This window comes from Myotis nattereri (assembly GCF_964212035.1).
Source record: "Myotis nattereri genome assembly, chromosome: 8".
In the NCBI taxonomy this organism is placed as follows: Eukaryota; Metazoa; Chordata; class Mammalia; order Chiroptera; family Vespertilionidae; genus Myotis; species Myotis nattereri.
Genome location: NC_138083.1, coordinates 2,457,678 through 2,473,603, shown reverse-complemented (window position 1 = coordinate 2,473,603; position 15,926 = coordinate 2,457,678). Strand labels below are relative to the sequence as shown.

Sequence of the window (15,926 nt, the reverse complement as noted above, 5' to 3'; positions counted from 1 at the left end):
AGAATAATGTCACCCTGGCCAGGTAGTTCAGTTGGTTGGAGCATCGTCTAGAAGATACACCAAGGTTTCGGGTTCAATCCCTTGTCAAGGCACATATAAGAATCAGCCACTGGATGCTTAAAAAAGTGGAGCAACAATAAATCAGTGTTTCTCTTTCCCTTCCCCTCTATGATTAATCAGTCAGTCAATCAAAAAATAAAAGATCAGATGTCTAGTAATCCCTGAGAGAATATTTTGAAGAATGAAGCGCATGTCGTATATAGGTAATAAACAACATAACTTTTACCCGGACAAAGGGGATCTTGGTGATTCTTGCTAGAGGTGGCCTCTGGGGACCGAGGCCCTGGGGCTGCGGGAGGGGCAGAGATGGACTGGCAGACTGGCCGCCTGCCTGCGCTTTTCGCTTTTCTGAGCTTCCGCTGGTATTTCTCTGTAATCACATTCGAGTACTGACTCAGATTTTATCTTTTGTAATTCTGGAGAAAAAAGATTTGTTAGTTTTGTAATTTTTCTTAAGAACAAATATATGTATTTTGCTAGCTCCATTACACTAGAGCAGTTTCACTCTCGGGGAACCGATCTCGGGGCCTTGTGTGGCGGGAGCTTTTGTCTAATCAGGTTCTGAGTCCGGAAGGAAGGGTCCTGTGGGTCTGGTGGCAGAATGTTTTGAAGTTACAGCGCTTATTCCAAAACACTGGTTCTTTCCCATTTTTTTTTTTTTTTTTTTTTACCCAAACAAAAGAATAGTATTAAATGTTAACAGTAAACCCAGTAAACAGAGTGCTGATGTTGGTCAGTCACCCAGGGTTAATTTTATTGCTTCACATCTTGGGTATTGCTGAGGTTTAGTGTCTCTGGTTTCAACCAGATAATTGAGTCCTGGTTATTTTTTCACCTTTTTGCTGTTTTTAGTAGCTGAATCCTTTCTCTCACAGGGTGCTGTGAGCATGCCTGGCTGGGAAACTGCTGTGTCCTGGGCTTGTGCATTGAAGCTGTTGGGAAGAAGCACTTCATGGCGTGGTGTCCTGCCTGGGACTCAGCCACTCTGAGAGCAGGGCAGAGCGCTCCCGCTGACACTGCAGTGCGACAGGGTCTCGATCCACAGAGGCCTCCAAGTCGTGGACATTTTTGGACATGATATTAAATGTGATATCTGTGAAATCTGTTCTATTATGCGTTCTCCTATGATTGTATATGGATTTCATTTCTTTTAAACCACGTTTGCCTTATAAAAGGCAATACAGAGGCGTGTGCCTCGGTTGTGGGTTCTCCAGCCCTGGTCGTGGTATGTGTGGGAGGCAGCCAATCAGCGTCTCTTGTGTTAATGTTTCTTCCTCTGCCCCTCCTCCCTCCCTTTTACTCTCTAAAATCAATGGAAAAAATGTCAAAAGGGGAGGATTAAAAAAAAAAAGGCCATGCATAACACATGTTTTTCTTGTGTTAAACCTTGCCTAACAGTTTTATTTTACATGTTGTCAGTTGTGATTTTTAAACCAGAATTTGGTTAAAAAATATGATGCTGTAATATATATGAACTAGCTTGGTGTTTATCTTGTAAACATGACGGAGAGTTGCGAGTGGGCCTCCCGTGGGCCCCGTTGCTGGTGCAGTGTGAGTAGCTGGCGACTACGCGGGCTGTGCTGCCTGCAAGCCCGTGCGGAAACCACCCTCTAGACAAGGTGGGCTTCCGTGGAATCGTCTGCACTTTTATATGTGACTTTTGTCTTAGAAGTAGGCGAGCCATAGTACAAAACAGATCAAGTTTATAACGTTAAACGTGTGATGTAAAAATCAGCTGTGTGTATGAAGGTGCTTTAGCCAGCCTGGAGCTTTCAGGGGATTAATGTGAGAAATTTGAAACTGATTTAAAAGCTGATATACCTGAATAAATACAAGATATCAATAAAGGCAGTTAAGACATTTTAGACTTCTTAGCATTGCTTCTGTTTCTTGTCTGGGATAGATATTCTTGCCTACATTCCTCCCCCCCCCACCCCCCCAATCTTAAAAAAGATATATTTTTTTCTTTCTTACAGTGTGTTTTCTTTCATACTTTATTACTTAATTCTGGGACATGAAGAGTGTCAGTGGTTAGATTTTTGGCACAATTTTTCCATGACCTGAAATACGGAAAGAAAATTGGGTACTACTGGTAGCTATACATTTTACCAGCAGCAAAGGGTGAGGGTTTAGGGTTTAGGGTTGGTTTGGGTCAGGGCCTAGGGCCAGGGCCAGGGTTTAGGTTTGGGGTTTATGGTTAGGGTCAGGGGTAGCATCCAGGGTCAGAGGGTTAGGGTCAGGACTTCAATTTTTGAGGTGCTATTGCAAAAAAATTTTTCATTTCAAATTCCAGTTTTTCCTGTACATTTTAGTCCATCTGGGCTGCTATAACAAAACACCATTTTGGTATTTGGGGTGGCTTCTAAAGTTGTTATTCACATTCTGGAGGCTAAAAGTCTGAGATCAGGGTGCCGAGCTGGTAGGGGAGGGCCTCTCTCCAGAGCCTGGGGTCCAGGCTCACCCTCGCAGGGAGGAAGGAAGGGGCTGGGTCTCTGACAGCGAGGAGCCTCATGCGGACTCCACTGTCATGGCCTGAGGCCCATTCCTAACACTGTCACCCAGGCTTTAGGTCAGGGGTGGGCAAACTTTTTTACTTGAGGGCCACAGTGGGTTCTTAAACTGGACCGGAGGCCGGAACAAAAGCATGGATGGAGTGTTTGTGTGAACTAATATAAATTCAAAGTAAACATCATTACATAAAAGGGTACGGTCTTTTTTTTGAATAGTTTTATTCATTTCAAACGGGCCGGATCCGGCCCGCGGGCCGTAGTTTGCCCACGCCTGCTTTAGGTCCTTGTGATGGGATCTTGCCTGAGGTGGGTCCAGCCATGATGTTGTCCCAGAGGTGCGCCCACACGAGGCTTATCTGCAGGAGTGTCCGGCAGCACGGGCTTGGTGCTGATCAGCAACAGGGATGTGTTTCTCCCCAGCTGGAGGTGGGAAGGCCAGGATCAAGGCGCCAGGTGAGTTTGTGTCTGATTGCAGCTTGACCCTTCCCCTCCACCCCACAGTACAGAAGGGCAGTGAAGTTGTTGTCCCATAAGGTTAGGGGAGACTTGGAGAAAAAAAATTGGAAAACAGCTGTGGTTGCTCTGTGTGGTGGTGGGTGGGAGGGATGAAAGGTCAGGGCCATGCACACCCCTGACCTCAGGTTCTGTCCTAGAACCTGGGGCAGAGCAAGCGCCTTCCAAAAAGAATTCACAATGATGGACTTGGGAAATGTTTAGGAATGTGTTTGAAACATTTGGAATACATGTTCCTAGAACCTTAATATCTGTATGGTAGTGTTGAAACACTGAGAATGTGCGATCAAAGAGATGTGAAAGGAGTAGGGTAGTGTTTAAAATACTAATAACGTTTAAAGAGCTGGAATATATGTAAAAATGAGGTTTAAACACTTGGAGTTCACATTTAAGGAGCTTGAAGAACGGGACAAAAGTGTATAAAACACTTGTAATTCACAATGATAGCCAAGGGAAATGGTTAGGAATGTGTTTGCAATGCTTGGAATACATGTAAATAGAACTTTAATATCTGTAGGGCAGTGTTGAAACACTGAGAATTTGCGTTCAAAGAGCTGTGAAATGACTATGATAGTGTTTATGTTCATAACTCAAGCTGAATGAGTTGGCATTTTCAGAACAAAGTGTTTTAAAAACGTAAGAATTCATGTTTACAGAGCTCAGAAAAATGTCTGAAAGTGTTTAAAACTCTTAGAATTCACAATAATGGACCGGGGAAATGTTTCAGAATGTGTTTGAAACACTTGGAATACATGAAAATAGATCCTTAATATCTGTAGGGCAGTGTTGAAACATTGGGAATTTGTCTTCAAAGAGGGGTGAAATGTCTAGGATAGTGTTTATATTCATAATTCAGGCTCAATGAGTTGGCGTCTTTGAAAGAATGTGGTTAAAAACTTAAAAATTCATGTTTAAAGAGCTCAGAAAACTGAAAAGTGTTTAAAACTCTCAGATTTCATAATGATAGACATGGGAAATGTTTAGGGAATGGTTTGAAACACTTGGGATACATGTAAATAGAGCCTTAATATCTGTAGGTCAGTGTTGAAACAATGAGAATTCGTTTTCAAAGAGCTGGGAAAGGACTAGGATAGTGTTTACATTCATAATTCTGGCTCAATGAGTTAGCGTTTTTGGAAGAATATGGTTAAAAATTGAAAAAAATCATGTTTAAAAAGTTCAGAGAACTGTCCAAAAGTGTTTAAAACACTAAGAATTTGCATCAAAGATCTGTGAAATGACTAGGATAGTGTTTACCTTCATAATTCCGGCAAAATGAGTTGGCCTTTCTGGAAGAATGTGGTATAAAAACTTAAAAATTCATGTTTATAAAGCCCAGAAAACTGTAAGATTGTGTGTAAAACAGAATTCACAATGATGGACGCGGGAAATGGTTAGGAATGTTTTTGAAACACCTGGAATACATCATCATAGGATCTAAATATCGGTAGGGCAGTGTTGATACCCTGAGAATTTGCGCTGAAAGTGCCTTAAAATGGGTTGGATAGTGTTTAAAATTCTAATAATTCATGTTTAAAGAGCTGGTATATATGTAAAAACACGGTTTAAATACTTGGAATTCACACTTAAGGAGCTTGAATTACAAGACAAAAGTGTATAAAACACTTGTAATTCACAATGATAGCTTAGGGAAATGTTTAGGAATGTGTTTGCAGTACTTGTAATATAAGTAAATAGAGCCTTAATATCTGTAGGGCAGTGTTGAAACACTAAGAATTTGCATTCAAAGGATAGTGTTTACATTCATAATTCTGGCCGAATGAGTTGGCCTTTTTGGAAGAATGTGGTTTAAAAACTTAAAAATTCATGTTTATAGAGCTCAGAAAACTGTCCAAAAGTGTTTAAAACTCCTAGAATTCACAATGATAGACCAGGGAAATGTTCAGGAAAGTGATCGAAACAATTGGAATACATGTAAATAGAACCTTAACCCTTTTCAGTCCAACCTCGAGGCTGACTCGACAGACCAGGTGCTAGGAGCAGGTCCAACGTCAAGCAATAAGAACATTAAAAAGTTCAACATTCAATCCCGTCAGTTAATTTGGACCAGACTGTTTGAATTCCAAAAATAACATTGGACGGCAAAGGGTTAATATCTGTAGAACAGTGTTGAAACACGTTGAATTTGTGTTCAAAGAGGTGTGAAATGACTAGGATAGTGTTTACATTTATAATTCACGCTCAATGAGTTGGGGTTTTTGGAATAAAGTGTTTTAAACACTTAAGAATTCAAGTTTATAGAGCTCAGATAACTGTCCAGAAGTGTTAAAACTCTTAGAATTCACAATGACAGACCAGGGAAATGTTTAGAAAAGTGATTGAAAGACTTATAATACATGTAAATAGCGCCTAAGTATCTGTAGGGCAGTGTTGAAACATTGAGAATTCGTGTTCAAAGAGCTGAGAAATGGCTAGGATATTGTTTACATTTATAATTCAGGTCAATGAGTTGGCGTTTTTGGAATAAAGTGGTTTAAACACTTAAGAATTCGTGTTTATAGAGCTCAGAGAACTGTCCAAAAGTGGTTAAAACCCTTAGAATTCACAATGATAGACCATGGAAATGGCTAGGAATGTGTACGAAACACTTGGAATACATGTAAATAGAGCCTTAATATCTGTAGGGCAGTGTTGAATCACTAAGTATTAGCATTCAAACAGCTGTGAAATGGTAGGATGGTGTTTACATTCATAATTACGGCTAAATGAGTTGGTGTTTTTGGAAGAATTTCTTTTAAAACTTAAAAATTCATATTTTAAAACCCAGAAAACTGTAAGGAAGTGTTTAAAACAGAATTCACAATGATAGACCAGGGAAATGGTTAGGAATAAATATGAAATTCTTGGAATATATCTAAATAGGCCTTAATATCTGTTGGGCAGTGTTGAAACTCTAAAAATTCTTTAGATGGCCCATGTGAGGCTGAGACGGCCCCGGTGAGGCTGGGACAGCCCTGATGAGGCTGAGATGGCCCCGGTGAGGTCGAGACGGCTCCAGTGGGGTTGAAATGTCCCTGGTGAGGTTGAATCAGACCTGGTGAGGCTGAAATGGACCTGGTGAGGCTGAAACGGCCCTGGTGAGGTTGAGACGGCCCCAGTGAGCTTGCAACAGCCCTGGTGGGGTTGAAACAGCCCTGGTGAGGTTGAAACAACCCTGTGAGGTTGAGGCGGCCCCCATGAGGCTGAAACGGCCCCCGTGAGGCGGGGACGGCCCCTGTGAGACTGAGACAGCCCCTGGGAAGCTGAGAAAAATGCCACATGATCTCACTCATTTATGGATAATAAGACACATTATAGACTGATGAACAAAAAAGGATGCAGAGGCAGAGCAGCATTGAGCAGAATGTCAAACTACAGTGGGAACCCTGGGGAGGGCTGGGGGGAGTAGGAGATCAACCGAAGGCTTGTATGCATGCATATGAGAATAACTAATGGGCACAAGACACTAGGGGGTGGGGGAAGCCGGGGGAATGTCAAGGGGGAGAATAAAGGAGACATGTGTAATACTCTTTGTAATACTTTAAGAAAAAAAAGAAACTCTAAAAATTCATGCACAATGAGCTGTAAAATGACTAGTATACTGTTTACATTTATAATTCAGGCTCAATGAGTTGGCGCTTTTGGAAGAAAGTGGTTTAAACCTTTAAGAATTTGTGTTTATAGAGCTCAGAGAACTGACCGAAAGTGGTTAAAACCCTTAGAATTAACAATGATAGACCAGGGAAATGGTTAAGAATGTGTCTGAAACACTTAGAATACGTGTAAATAGAGCCTTAATATCTGTAGGGCAGTGTTAAATCACTGAGAATTAGGGTTCAAACAGCTGTGAAATGGGTAGAATAGTGTTTACATTCAGAATCTGGCTCAATGAGTTAACATTTTTGGAAGAATTTGTTTTAAAACTTAAAAATTCTGCTGGGGTCCAACCTCAGCAGGTCCAGGGGTCTGCAAAGGTGTGGACGGAGTCAGCAAAGAAGGAATGACATGTAAACAGCATTCAGTTGATCAGCAGCCTAGCCAGGATCTCCAGCCAAGTTCTGGTTAGGTTCTCCAGCCAAGTTCTGGTTCGGTTCTCTCACTAGGTTCTCCAGCCAGGTTCAGTCGCCAGGTTCTGTTTAGGTTCTCTAGCCAAGTTCTGTAGTCAGGTTCTGTCCAGGATCTTTTGCCATGTTCTCTCGCTAGGTTCTGTCTCTAGATTCTGTGTCCTGTTGTCTTGTTACATCTGTATTTATACCAGTTGATTCCAATCCTATCAATCTCTATTCCAAAGGTTAGGGCGTTTCTTATCTCCATTCCAGGGAGTAAAGATTATGTAGCTTAAGCATGATTGTTCATAGTTAAAGTGATTAACTACCCACCTGGCACTTAGTTAAGTGGTTTTATTCCCTCCCTAACTTCAGGGGAAAATCCCTACCTGGGGAAACAACCTTTCTCAGAGAGGTGACCTTGGTTAAAACACGTAGTGCCAAGAAAGTGAGCAAACATATTAAGAACAGTATGCCATATACGCCAGGTCCCTTGAAACATATGCTGTGCAGATGTTTCTTCCCTGCAGTGACTCTGTCAAACAGCAAGGATGGACTGGCTCCTGGCAAAATTCATGTTTCAAAGCTCCGAAAAATGTTAAGGAAGTGTTTAAAACAGAATTCACAATGAGAGACAAGAGGAACATTTAGGAAAGTGATTAAAACACATGTAATACATGTAAGTAGAGGCTTAATATCTGTAGGGCAGTGTTAAATCACTGAGAATTCACTTTCAATCAGCTGTAAAATCAGTAGAATAGTGTTTAAATTTATAATCCAGGCACAATGAGTTGACGTTTTTGGAAGAATGTAGTTAAAACCCTTAAGAATACATGTTTATAGAGCTCAGAAAAATGTCTGAAAGTGGTTAACACTCTTAGAATTTACAATGATAGACCTGGGAAATGATTAGGAATGTGTATGAAACACTGGGAATACATGTAAACAGAGCCTTAATATCTGAAGGGCAGTGTTAAATCACTGAGAATTATCGTTGAAACAGCAGTGAAATGAGGCAGATAGTGTTCACATTCGTAAATCCTGCTCAATGAGTTGGCATTTTTGGAAGAATGGGGTTTAAAAACTTAAAATTCATTTTATGCACTCAGGAAACTATCCAAAAGTGATTAAAACTCTTAGAATTCACAATGATAGACCCTGGAATTGTGTAGGAATGTATATGAAACATGAGAAATATATGTAAATAGAACCTTAATGTCTGTAGGGCACTGTTAACTAACTTTTCAACAGCTGTGAAATGACAAGTATACCGGTTACAATTATATTTCCGGTTCAGTGAATTGGCGTTCTTTAAGGAAAGTGGTTAAAACCCTTAAGAATTCAAGTCTATAGATCTCAGAACACTATTTGAGTGAGGGTAAAACTCTTAGAATTCAAAATGATAGACCCTGGAATTGTATAGTAATGCATTTGTACGATAGGAATACATGTAAATACAGCCTTAATGTCTGTATTTCATTATTCAAACTCTGAAAATTCATATTAAAACAGCTGTGAAATGATGGGAATACTGTTTACAGTTATATTTCCGGTTCAATGAGTAGGCGTTTTTTAAGAAGAGTGGTTAAAATCATTAAGAATTCAAGTCTATAGAGCTCAAAACACTATGTGAATGAGGTTAAAACTCTTAGAATTTAACATGATAGATCCTGGAATTGTATAGGAATGTATATGGAACACGAGAAATGCATATAAATAGGTCTTTAATGTCTGCAGGATAGTGATAAAACACTGAAAACTCACATTTGTACAGCTGTGAAATGACGAGCATACCATTTACATTTATATGCAATGAATTGGCGTTTTTTTTTTTTTAAAGAAAGTGGTTACAACCGTGAAGAATTCATCTATAGAGCTCAGAACACTATGTGAATGAGGATAAACTGTTAGAATTCAAAATAATAGACTGTGGAATTGTATAGTAATGTATTTGAAACGCTAGGAATACATCTAAATAGAGCCTTAATGTCTGTATTTCAGTATTCAAACACTGAATATTCATGGTAAAACAGCTGTGAAATGACGAGAATACGGTTTACATTTATATATCTGGTTCAATGAGTTGGCGTTTTTTAAGGAACATGGTTAAAACCCTAGAGATCCTGTGGGGAACTGATATAGGGTTAAGCCTTGGACTGACCTGTTGGCAAAGTCACAAACAAATTTCAGCTTAGAGGGCACCTTCCTCTTAGCATAATTAGGCTTGACCTTATAACACTCCCTAGAATATTATCTGGGAAGCTAATGGGCTGAGGGAAGTGCAGGAAGTGTAACTATGGTCAAAACAAGTGAAACTCACAAGAACTGTGTAACTATGGTGACCACTGCCCTGTTTACCTCTGACTATAAAAGGTCAGTGCGGCCTGAGCACCAGTGGAAGTCCTTCCTCCTGAGTTGGACTTACCTGCCAGGCCCCCAATATTCCCAAATTATCTCGTGTCTTTTCTCTTTCATTTATGTGCGGCTCTTCTTCCAGATCCTGAACCCTGAACCACGTGGGACGTGGAGGGAAACATTTACATCATCTGGCGCCTAATGGGAAATCTGGAAGTGAAGGTTTCGCTAGAGCGAAAAAACGAAGTTTCAGTGGCAAGGTGGGGAACAAAGAATTCACCGTAAAGGTAGGAAAATTCACCGTAAAGGTAGGGGGTTATTTCATCGCACACAAAAGCCCACGATCAGCTGCAGAAGTCCGGATCTGTAAGTGGGGTGGGAATGTTTTTCTTAACCAGGCTAATGGGGCAGGATTCGGCTTTAAAAAAGTAGATTCGGCTTAAAAAAAAAAAGGGTAAGAAACTTTATTATAGACTTTTGATTTGCATGCTTTAGGAGTTAAAATTTTATGTATTTATTTATTTTTATTAAATCTTTATTGTTCAGATTATTACATTTGTTCCTCTTCCCCCCCCATAACTCCCCTCCTTCCAGTTCCCACCCCACCCTCCGCCCTCACTCCCCACCCACTGTCCTCATTCATAGGTGCACGATTTTTGTCCAGTCTCTTTCCGCATCTCCCACACCCCTTTCCCCCTCAAGAATAGTCAGTCCATTCCCTTTCTGTGTCCCTGATTCTATTATAATCAAGTTCATTCTGTTCATCAGATTATTTATTCACTTGATTCTTAGATTCACTTGTTGATAGATGCATATCTGTTGTTCATAATTTGTATCTTTACCTTTTTCTTCTTCTTCCTCTTCTTAAAGGATACCTTTCAGCATTTCATATAATACTGGTTTGGTGGTGATGAACTCCTTTAGCTTTTCCTTATCTGTGAAGCTCTTTATCTGACCTTCAGTTCTGAATGATAGCTTTGCTGGATAAAGTAATCTTGGTTGTTGGTTCTTGGCATTCATCACTTTGAATATTTCTTGCCACTCCCTTCTGGCCTGCAAAGTTTCTGTTGAGAAATCAGCTGACAGTCGTATGGGTATTCCCTTGTAGGTAACTGAGTTTCTTTCTCTTGCTGCTTTTAAGATTCTCTCTTTGTCTTTTGCTCTTGGCATTTTAATTATGATGTGTCTTGGTGTGGTTCTCTTTGGATTCCTTTTGTTTGGGGTTCTCTGCACTTCCTGGAGTTGTAAATCTATTTCTTTCACCAGGTAGGAGAAGTTTTCTGTCATTATTTCTTCAAATAGGTTTTCAATATCTTGTTCTCTCTCTTCTTCTGGCACCCCTATAATTCTGATGTTGGTACGCTTGAAGCTGTCCCAGAGGCTCCTTACACTGTTTTCGTATTCTTTTTTCATTTTGCTTTTCTGGTTGGGTGTTTTTTGCTTCTTCGCATTTCAAATCTTTGACTTGATTCTTGCGCGCCTCTGGTCTGCTGTTGGGAGTGTGTATAGTATTCTTTATTCCAGTCAGTGTATGCTTAACTTCTAGTTGGTTCTTTATCATAACATCGAGGGTCTCATTAGACTTCTTGTAGATCTCATTAAGTTTATCGGCGGCTTCTAGACAGTTCTTGAGAGACCTTAAAAGTGTGGTTCTGAACTCTATATCTTCCATTGACAATTTTGTCCTGTTTCTTTGTCTCCGCATTTTTTTATGCTTTCTTGGTGACCCCCTAGTGGTCTTTGTGCGCAGTCTTGTTGTAGTTAAGCCTTGATTATTGTAGTTAATACTGGGGGGATTTGACCTCCAGGCCAACTGGCTGTGAGAGTCAGCTGTGTCTGCAGTGGGAAAACTTCTGTCCTCTGGGGAGGTGCTAATCTAGCCTTTGCCTGAGGCTATCTGGCAAATGACTCTGCAGCGCTTGGGCGGGGCAGGTCGCACAGGATCAAACAGGGCGGGCGGAGGGAGCAGTTATGGCTGCTCTCAGTCCCGTCCCCAGAGGCTCTCCCTCTCAGAGTCCCAGCAACTGCTGCAAACCTCGGAGAGAAAGCTGCCCTCGCATTCTGCCCGATGCCAGACAGTCCTGCTTCTCCCGTTTGAGTCTGGGTCCCTAGAGACTCACCCAGAACTGGAGCTCAGGGCCTGAGCCTCCCTCCCGATTGAAAACGACAACTGCGCCCTCAGCCACCAGCCTGCTCCGCGCGCACCTCCGCACCTTTGAATTTTCCGCACTGCGCCTCCTCTGAGTCCTGGTATGCTGTTCTCTTTCCTTCTAGTTGAAGAATTTCCCCTCAGCCAGCTTTCCTGTAGTTCTGGGTGATGTCCACTCCATCTTTTAGTTGTATTTTTTTTAAGATATATTTTATTGATTTTTTACAGAGAGGAAGGGAGAGAGATAGAGAGTTAGAAACATCGATGAGAGAGAAACATCGATCAGCTGCCTCCTGCACATCTCCTATTGGGGATGTGCCCACAACACAGGTACATGCCCTTGACCGGAATTGAACCTGGGACCCTTCAGTCCACAGGCTGACGCTCTATCCACTGAGCCAAACCGGTTTTGGCTTAGTTGTATTTTTGAAGTGGTTGTGCGAGGCAGCATTCTCCGGCGTTTACCTATGCCACCATCTTGGTTCTCAAGGAGTTAAAATTTTAGAAGGTACATTAGATCTTGAATACTTGCAAAAAAGTTAGTTGGATCTTGAAAAAAGCTCAGCAGCAGGATAGAACTTACCTCAAAAAACTGTTTTTCCATGGGGAACACAATATTGCGTTTGCTAGAGTCTTTTAGAGAGACTGAGGAGGAGCCTCCTCACCTGGTCCCTCCTGCGCCTCCTAGAGAGGAGCAGGAAGAAAAATTGGAGGAATGGCCTTCACGGCCCCCTCCACCTCCACCTCCATGTCCTAATCCTGAAATGATTAATTTGCTGTTAATAGAATCACCTGTGCAAAAAGCCATCAGAGAAGGATTGAAGGACATGCCGGTGGAAGAAAGGCTTGCATTTCCTATCATGCAGATAGCTGACCCACAGCTCCCGAATCAGATAACAAGACACAATGAAAAAATTGGCTTTAAAATGATAAGGCCTTACGTGAAAGTGTACTTCAAAATGGTCCAACGGCTCCTTTTACAGGAGAAATTATGAATAATATTTCTTAAGCATTCTTAATTCCTCATGATTGGTATTCTCTAGCTCGTGCAACTCTGGATGGGGGAGATTATTTACTATGGAATGGAGAATTTTTGGAGAAATGCCAGGAGCAAGCCCATACAAACCGCGGGCTGAATGTTCAAATAACTTATGAAATGTTAACAGGACTGGGACAATATAATGATGTGTAAAATCAGTTAGATTATGTGCAACTGGCATATGAGCAAATTAGAGCTTGTGGAAGGAAAGCGTGGTGGACTTTACCAGCAAAAGGGGACCCTGAGGGAGCTTTTAGTAAATGTACACAGGGGCCTTTAGAATCATTTTCTGATTTTGTGGATCGAGTGAGACGACAGATTCAACCTGAGATAGCAGGAGACATTTTAGTTCAGCAATTAGCTTATGAAAATGCCAATGATGATTGTAAGAAATGCCTGATGCCTCTGAGAAAAGGTACTACCATTACAGAAATGATTCGAGCATGTCAGAATGTGGGTTCAGGCACTTTTCAAGCGAATTTACTCGCTGCCGCTGTAACCGTAGAAAATAAAAGGTGTTATCACTGGAAAAACAGGACATTTTAGAAAAGACTGTAGGCAACTAAGAAGGACACAAGGAGGCGCTCTAGGGAAAGGTGCGAACATCCCGCCTCCTGAACGGATCAACACAACGGTGTCCTAGGTGCCAGAAGGGCTACCATTGGGGCGGCCATTGTAAATCGAGATTCCATAAAAATAGGCAGCCGTTAAATCAAGACACAGGGTATGGCCAACCGCAGGGAAATGGCCAGAGGGACTGCCCCCAGCCCCGTCATTAAAAGGGGAGATCTGCCCTGCAAAGCCCACAGTGGACTCTCTGATTCGGGCCACTCCAGGGAGCGCAGGCCTAGATCTTAACAGTACTATAGCGGTCACTTTGACCCCCAAGATGGCTCGGCAAGCTGCTCCTACAGGAATCTGGGGACCTGTGCCACCGGGAACTTTAGGATTAATTTTAGGGAGGAGTGGAAACACTTTGAAAGGATTAACGGTTTTGCCTGGGGTCATAGATTCAGACTATGAGGGAGAGATTAAAGTTATATTAGAATGCAATCACATTATGCAAATTACTCCAGGACAAAGGATTGCTCAGATACTACTTTTACCTTATGTTCAGCAAGGCGAGGCTATAACCAGGAAAAGAGGGGCGCAAGGGTTTGGAAGCTCAGACATCTATTGGATACAGGAAATTAGCAAAACCCATCCTATGATTAATTAGAGAATAGAAGGAAAAATGTTTAAGGGCCTAGTAGACACTGGGGCAGATGTCAGCGTTATCAGCAAAGAATTCTGGCCTCCAGGTTGGTCCGTGGTAGAAGCTATGACTCAATTAGGGGGTGGGAGTTCCTGATAACACACAATGTAGTGCTGCAGTCTTAAGGTGGCAAGATGAGGAAGGACAGACAGGATGGTTTCAGCCCTGCATTGTCTCTGGAATTGCAGTCAATTTGTGGGGCCGGGATGTCTTAGAAGGTTTACAAACTTGTATTATTACCGGCAAAGGACAGCAGTTTAAAGCTCAGATGGGATATCAGCCAGGTCAAGGCGTAGAAAACCCAGGAAGACGAGGATATCAACCGTTTTAGGAGTGGTCACTGCTCAGTCCCTCGCCCCCATGCTGATCCTATACAATGGAAAGACGATAAACCTGTATGGGTGGATCAGTGGCCATTAACCAAGGAGAAATTAGGTCATATTCATGAATTGATACAGGAACAAATAGAAGCTGGTCACATAGAGCCTTCCAATAGCCCTGGAATACGCCTATATTTATTATACCTAAGAAGGTGGCAGGAAAATGGCGATTGTTGCATCATCTTAGAGCAGTTAATGCTACTATGCATACCATGGGAGCTTTGTAACCTGGACTCCCAGCGCCTTCTCAAATCCCTCTAGATTGGTCTCTTATAGTAGTAGATCTTAAGGATTGTTTTTTCACCATTCCCTTGGCACCTCAAGATCAACGAAGATTTGCCTCTTCAGTGCCATCTATTAATAATATAGAACCCATGAGAAGATATCAGTGGAAGGTTTTGCCTTAAGGAATGGCCAATAGCCCTACCTTGTGCCAAAAATATGTGGCTCAAGCTGTTCAGCCTTTAAGGGACAGATATTCCCGATGTTACATTATTCATTACATGGATGACTTGCTCTTAGCAAGTCCACGGGAAGAGCAGACTTTGGAAATGTTTTTCCAATTTGAAAAGGAGCTCCCTAAACGGGGCTTAAAAATTGCTCCAGAAAAGGTACAGAAAGAGACACCTTTTAAATATCTGGGAACCATAATTGAAAACCAATGCATTAGTCTGCAAAAGGTGGAACTAAGAAAAGAGTGCCTTAAAACTTTAAATGACTTTCAGAAATTATTAGGGGACATTAACTGGTTAAGACCTTACCTAAAAATCTTTACGGGAGAAATGATAAAGTTATTTAATATACTTAGGGGTGACTCTAACCTTTCCTCACCCAGAACACTGACAGATGAAGCCAGAAAGGAGTTGTTAAGAATTGAGCAGGCGATATCCTTAACCCAAGTAGCATGGGTACAGCCTGAATTGCCTTTATTGGGTTAGATTAACCCTACTGCAAATAGTCCCACTGGAGTCATCTTCCAAAATAAAGACTCTCCCGCTATTATTGAATGGGTCCACCTAGGGCATCAGTCCTCTAAAACTGCTATTACATACGTAGAACTGATGGCTCAACTGATATCTCAGCTTAGAAAGCGTTGCAGGCAGCTTAGAGGAGAAGAACAAAAATGCATCTATCTTCCCCTCACTGGGAAGCAATTAGAAATGTTATTTCAGACTGATATAAATTGGCAAATTGGGTTAAGTGAATATTCAGGGGAACTTAGCTGTCACCTATTAAAAGATAAACCACTACAATTTTTATATCATACCCCCATTATTATACCAAAAGATACTAGGCAGGAACCTATCCCTGGAGCATTAACTGTTTTTACTGACGGGTCATCTAATGGGAAAGCCGCCTATCATACAATAAATTCAGACCGAGTCATACTGACCAGTCATACTTCTGTGCAAAGAATTGAATTGGAAGCTATTAAGGCTGCATTGCAAGATTTCCAACAGCCTGTTAACATAATTTCTGATTCCTCTTATGCTTTGGGCCTAGTAAGTAGAATTGAAACTGCCCGGTTGAAATGGCTTAGTGACCAAAGTTTATTCTTACTATTTCAACAAGTCCAGCAGATTGTGCAGCAGAGACAATGCCCTTTTTATATCACTCAT

General features: G+C 41.5%; 1 protein-coding gene across 6 annotated transcripts in view; it reads left to right on the top strand.

Annotated features, from left to right (window-relative positions):
• LOC308523402 (dnaJ homolog subfamily C member 5) overlaps window positions 1-9,925 on the top strand; it is a 290,237-nt gene extending 280,312 nt beyond the window's left edge. For 4 of the 6 annotated variants that reach the window (XM_081097339.1, XM_081097341.1, XM_081097338.1 and 1 more), the window contains one exon: window positions 936-1,925. In XM_081097339.1, coding sequence (XP_080953465.1) covers window positions 936-1,049 — 114 coding nt within the window. In that variant the 3' untranslated portion in view covers window positions 1,050-1,925. Of the gene's footprint in view, window positions 1-935; window positions 1,926-9,626 lie in introns of those variants that run through there. The other 2 variants (XM_081097345.1, XM_081097342.1) reach the window with 1 other exon arrangement.
• Window positions 9,926-15,926: the final 6,001 nt, after the last annotated feature.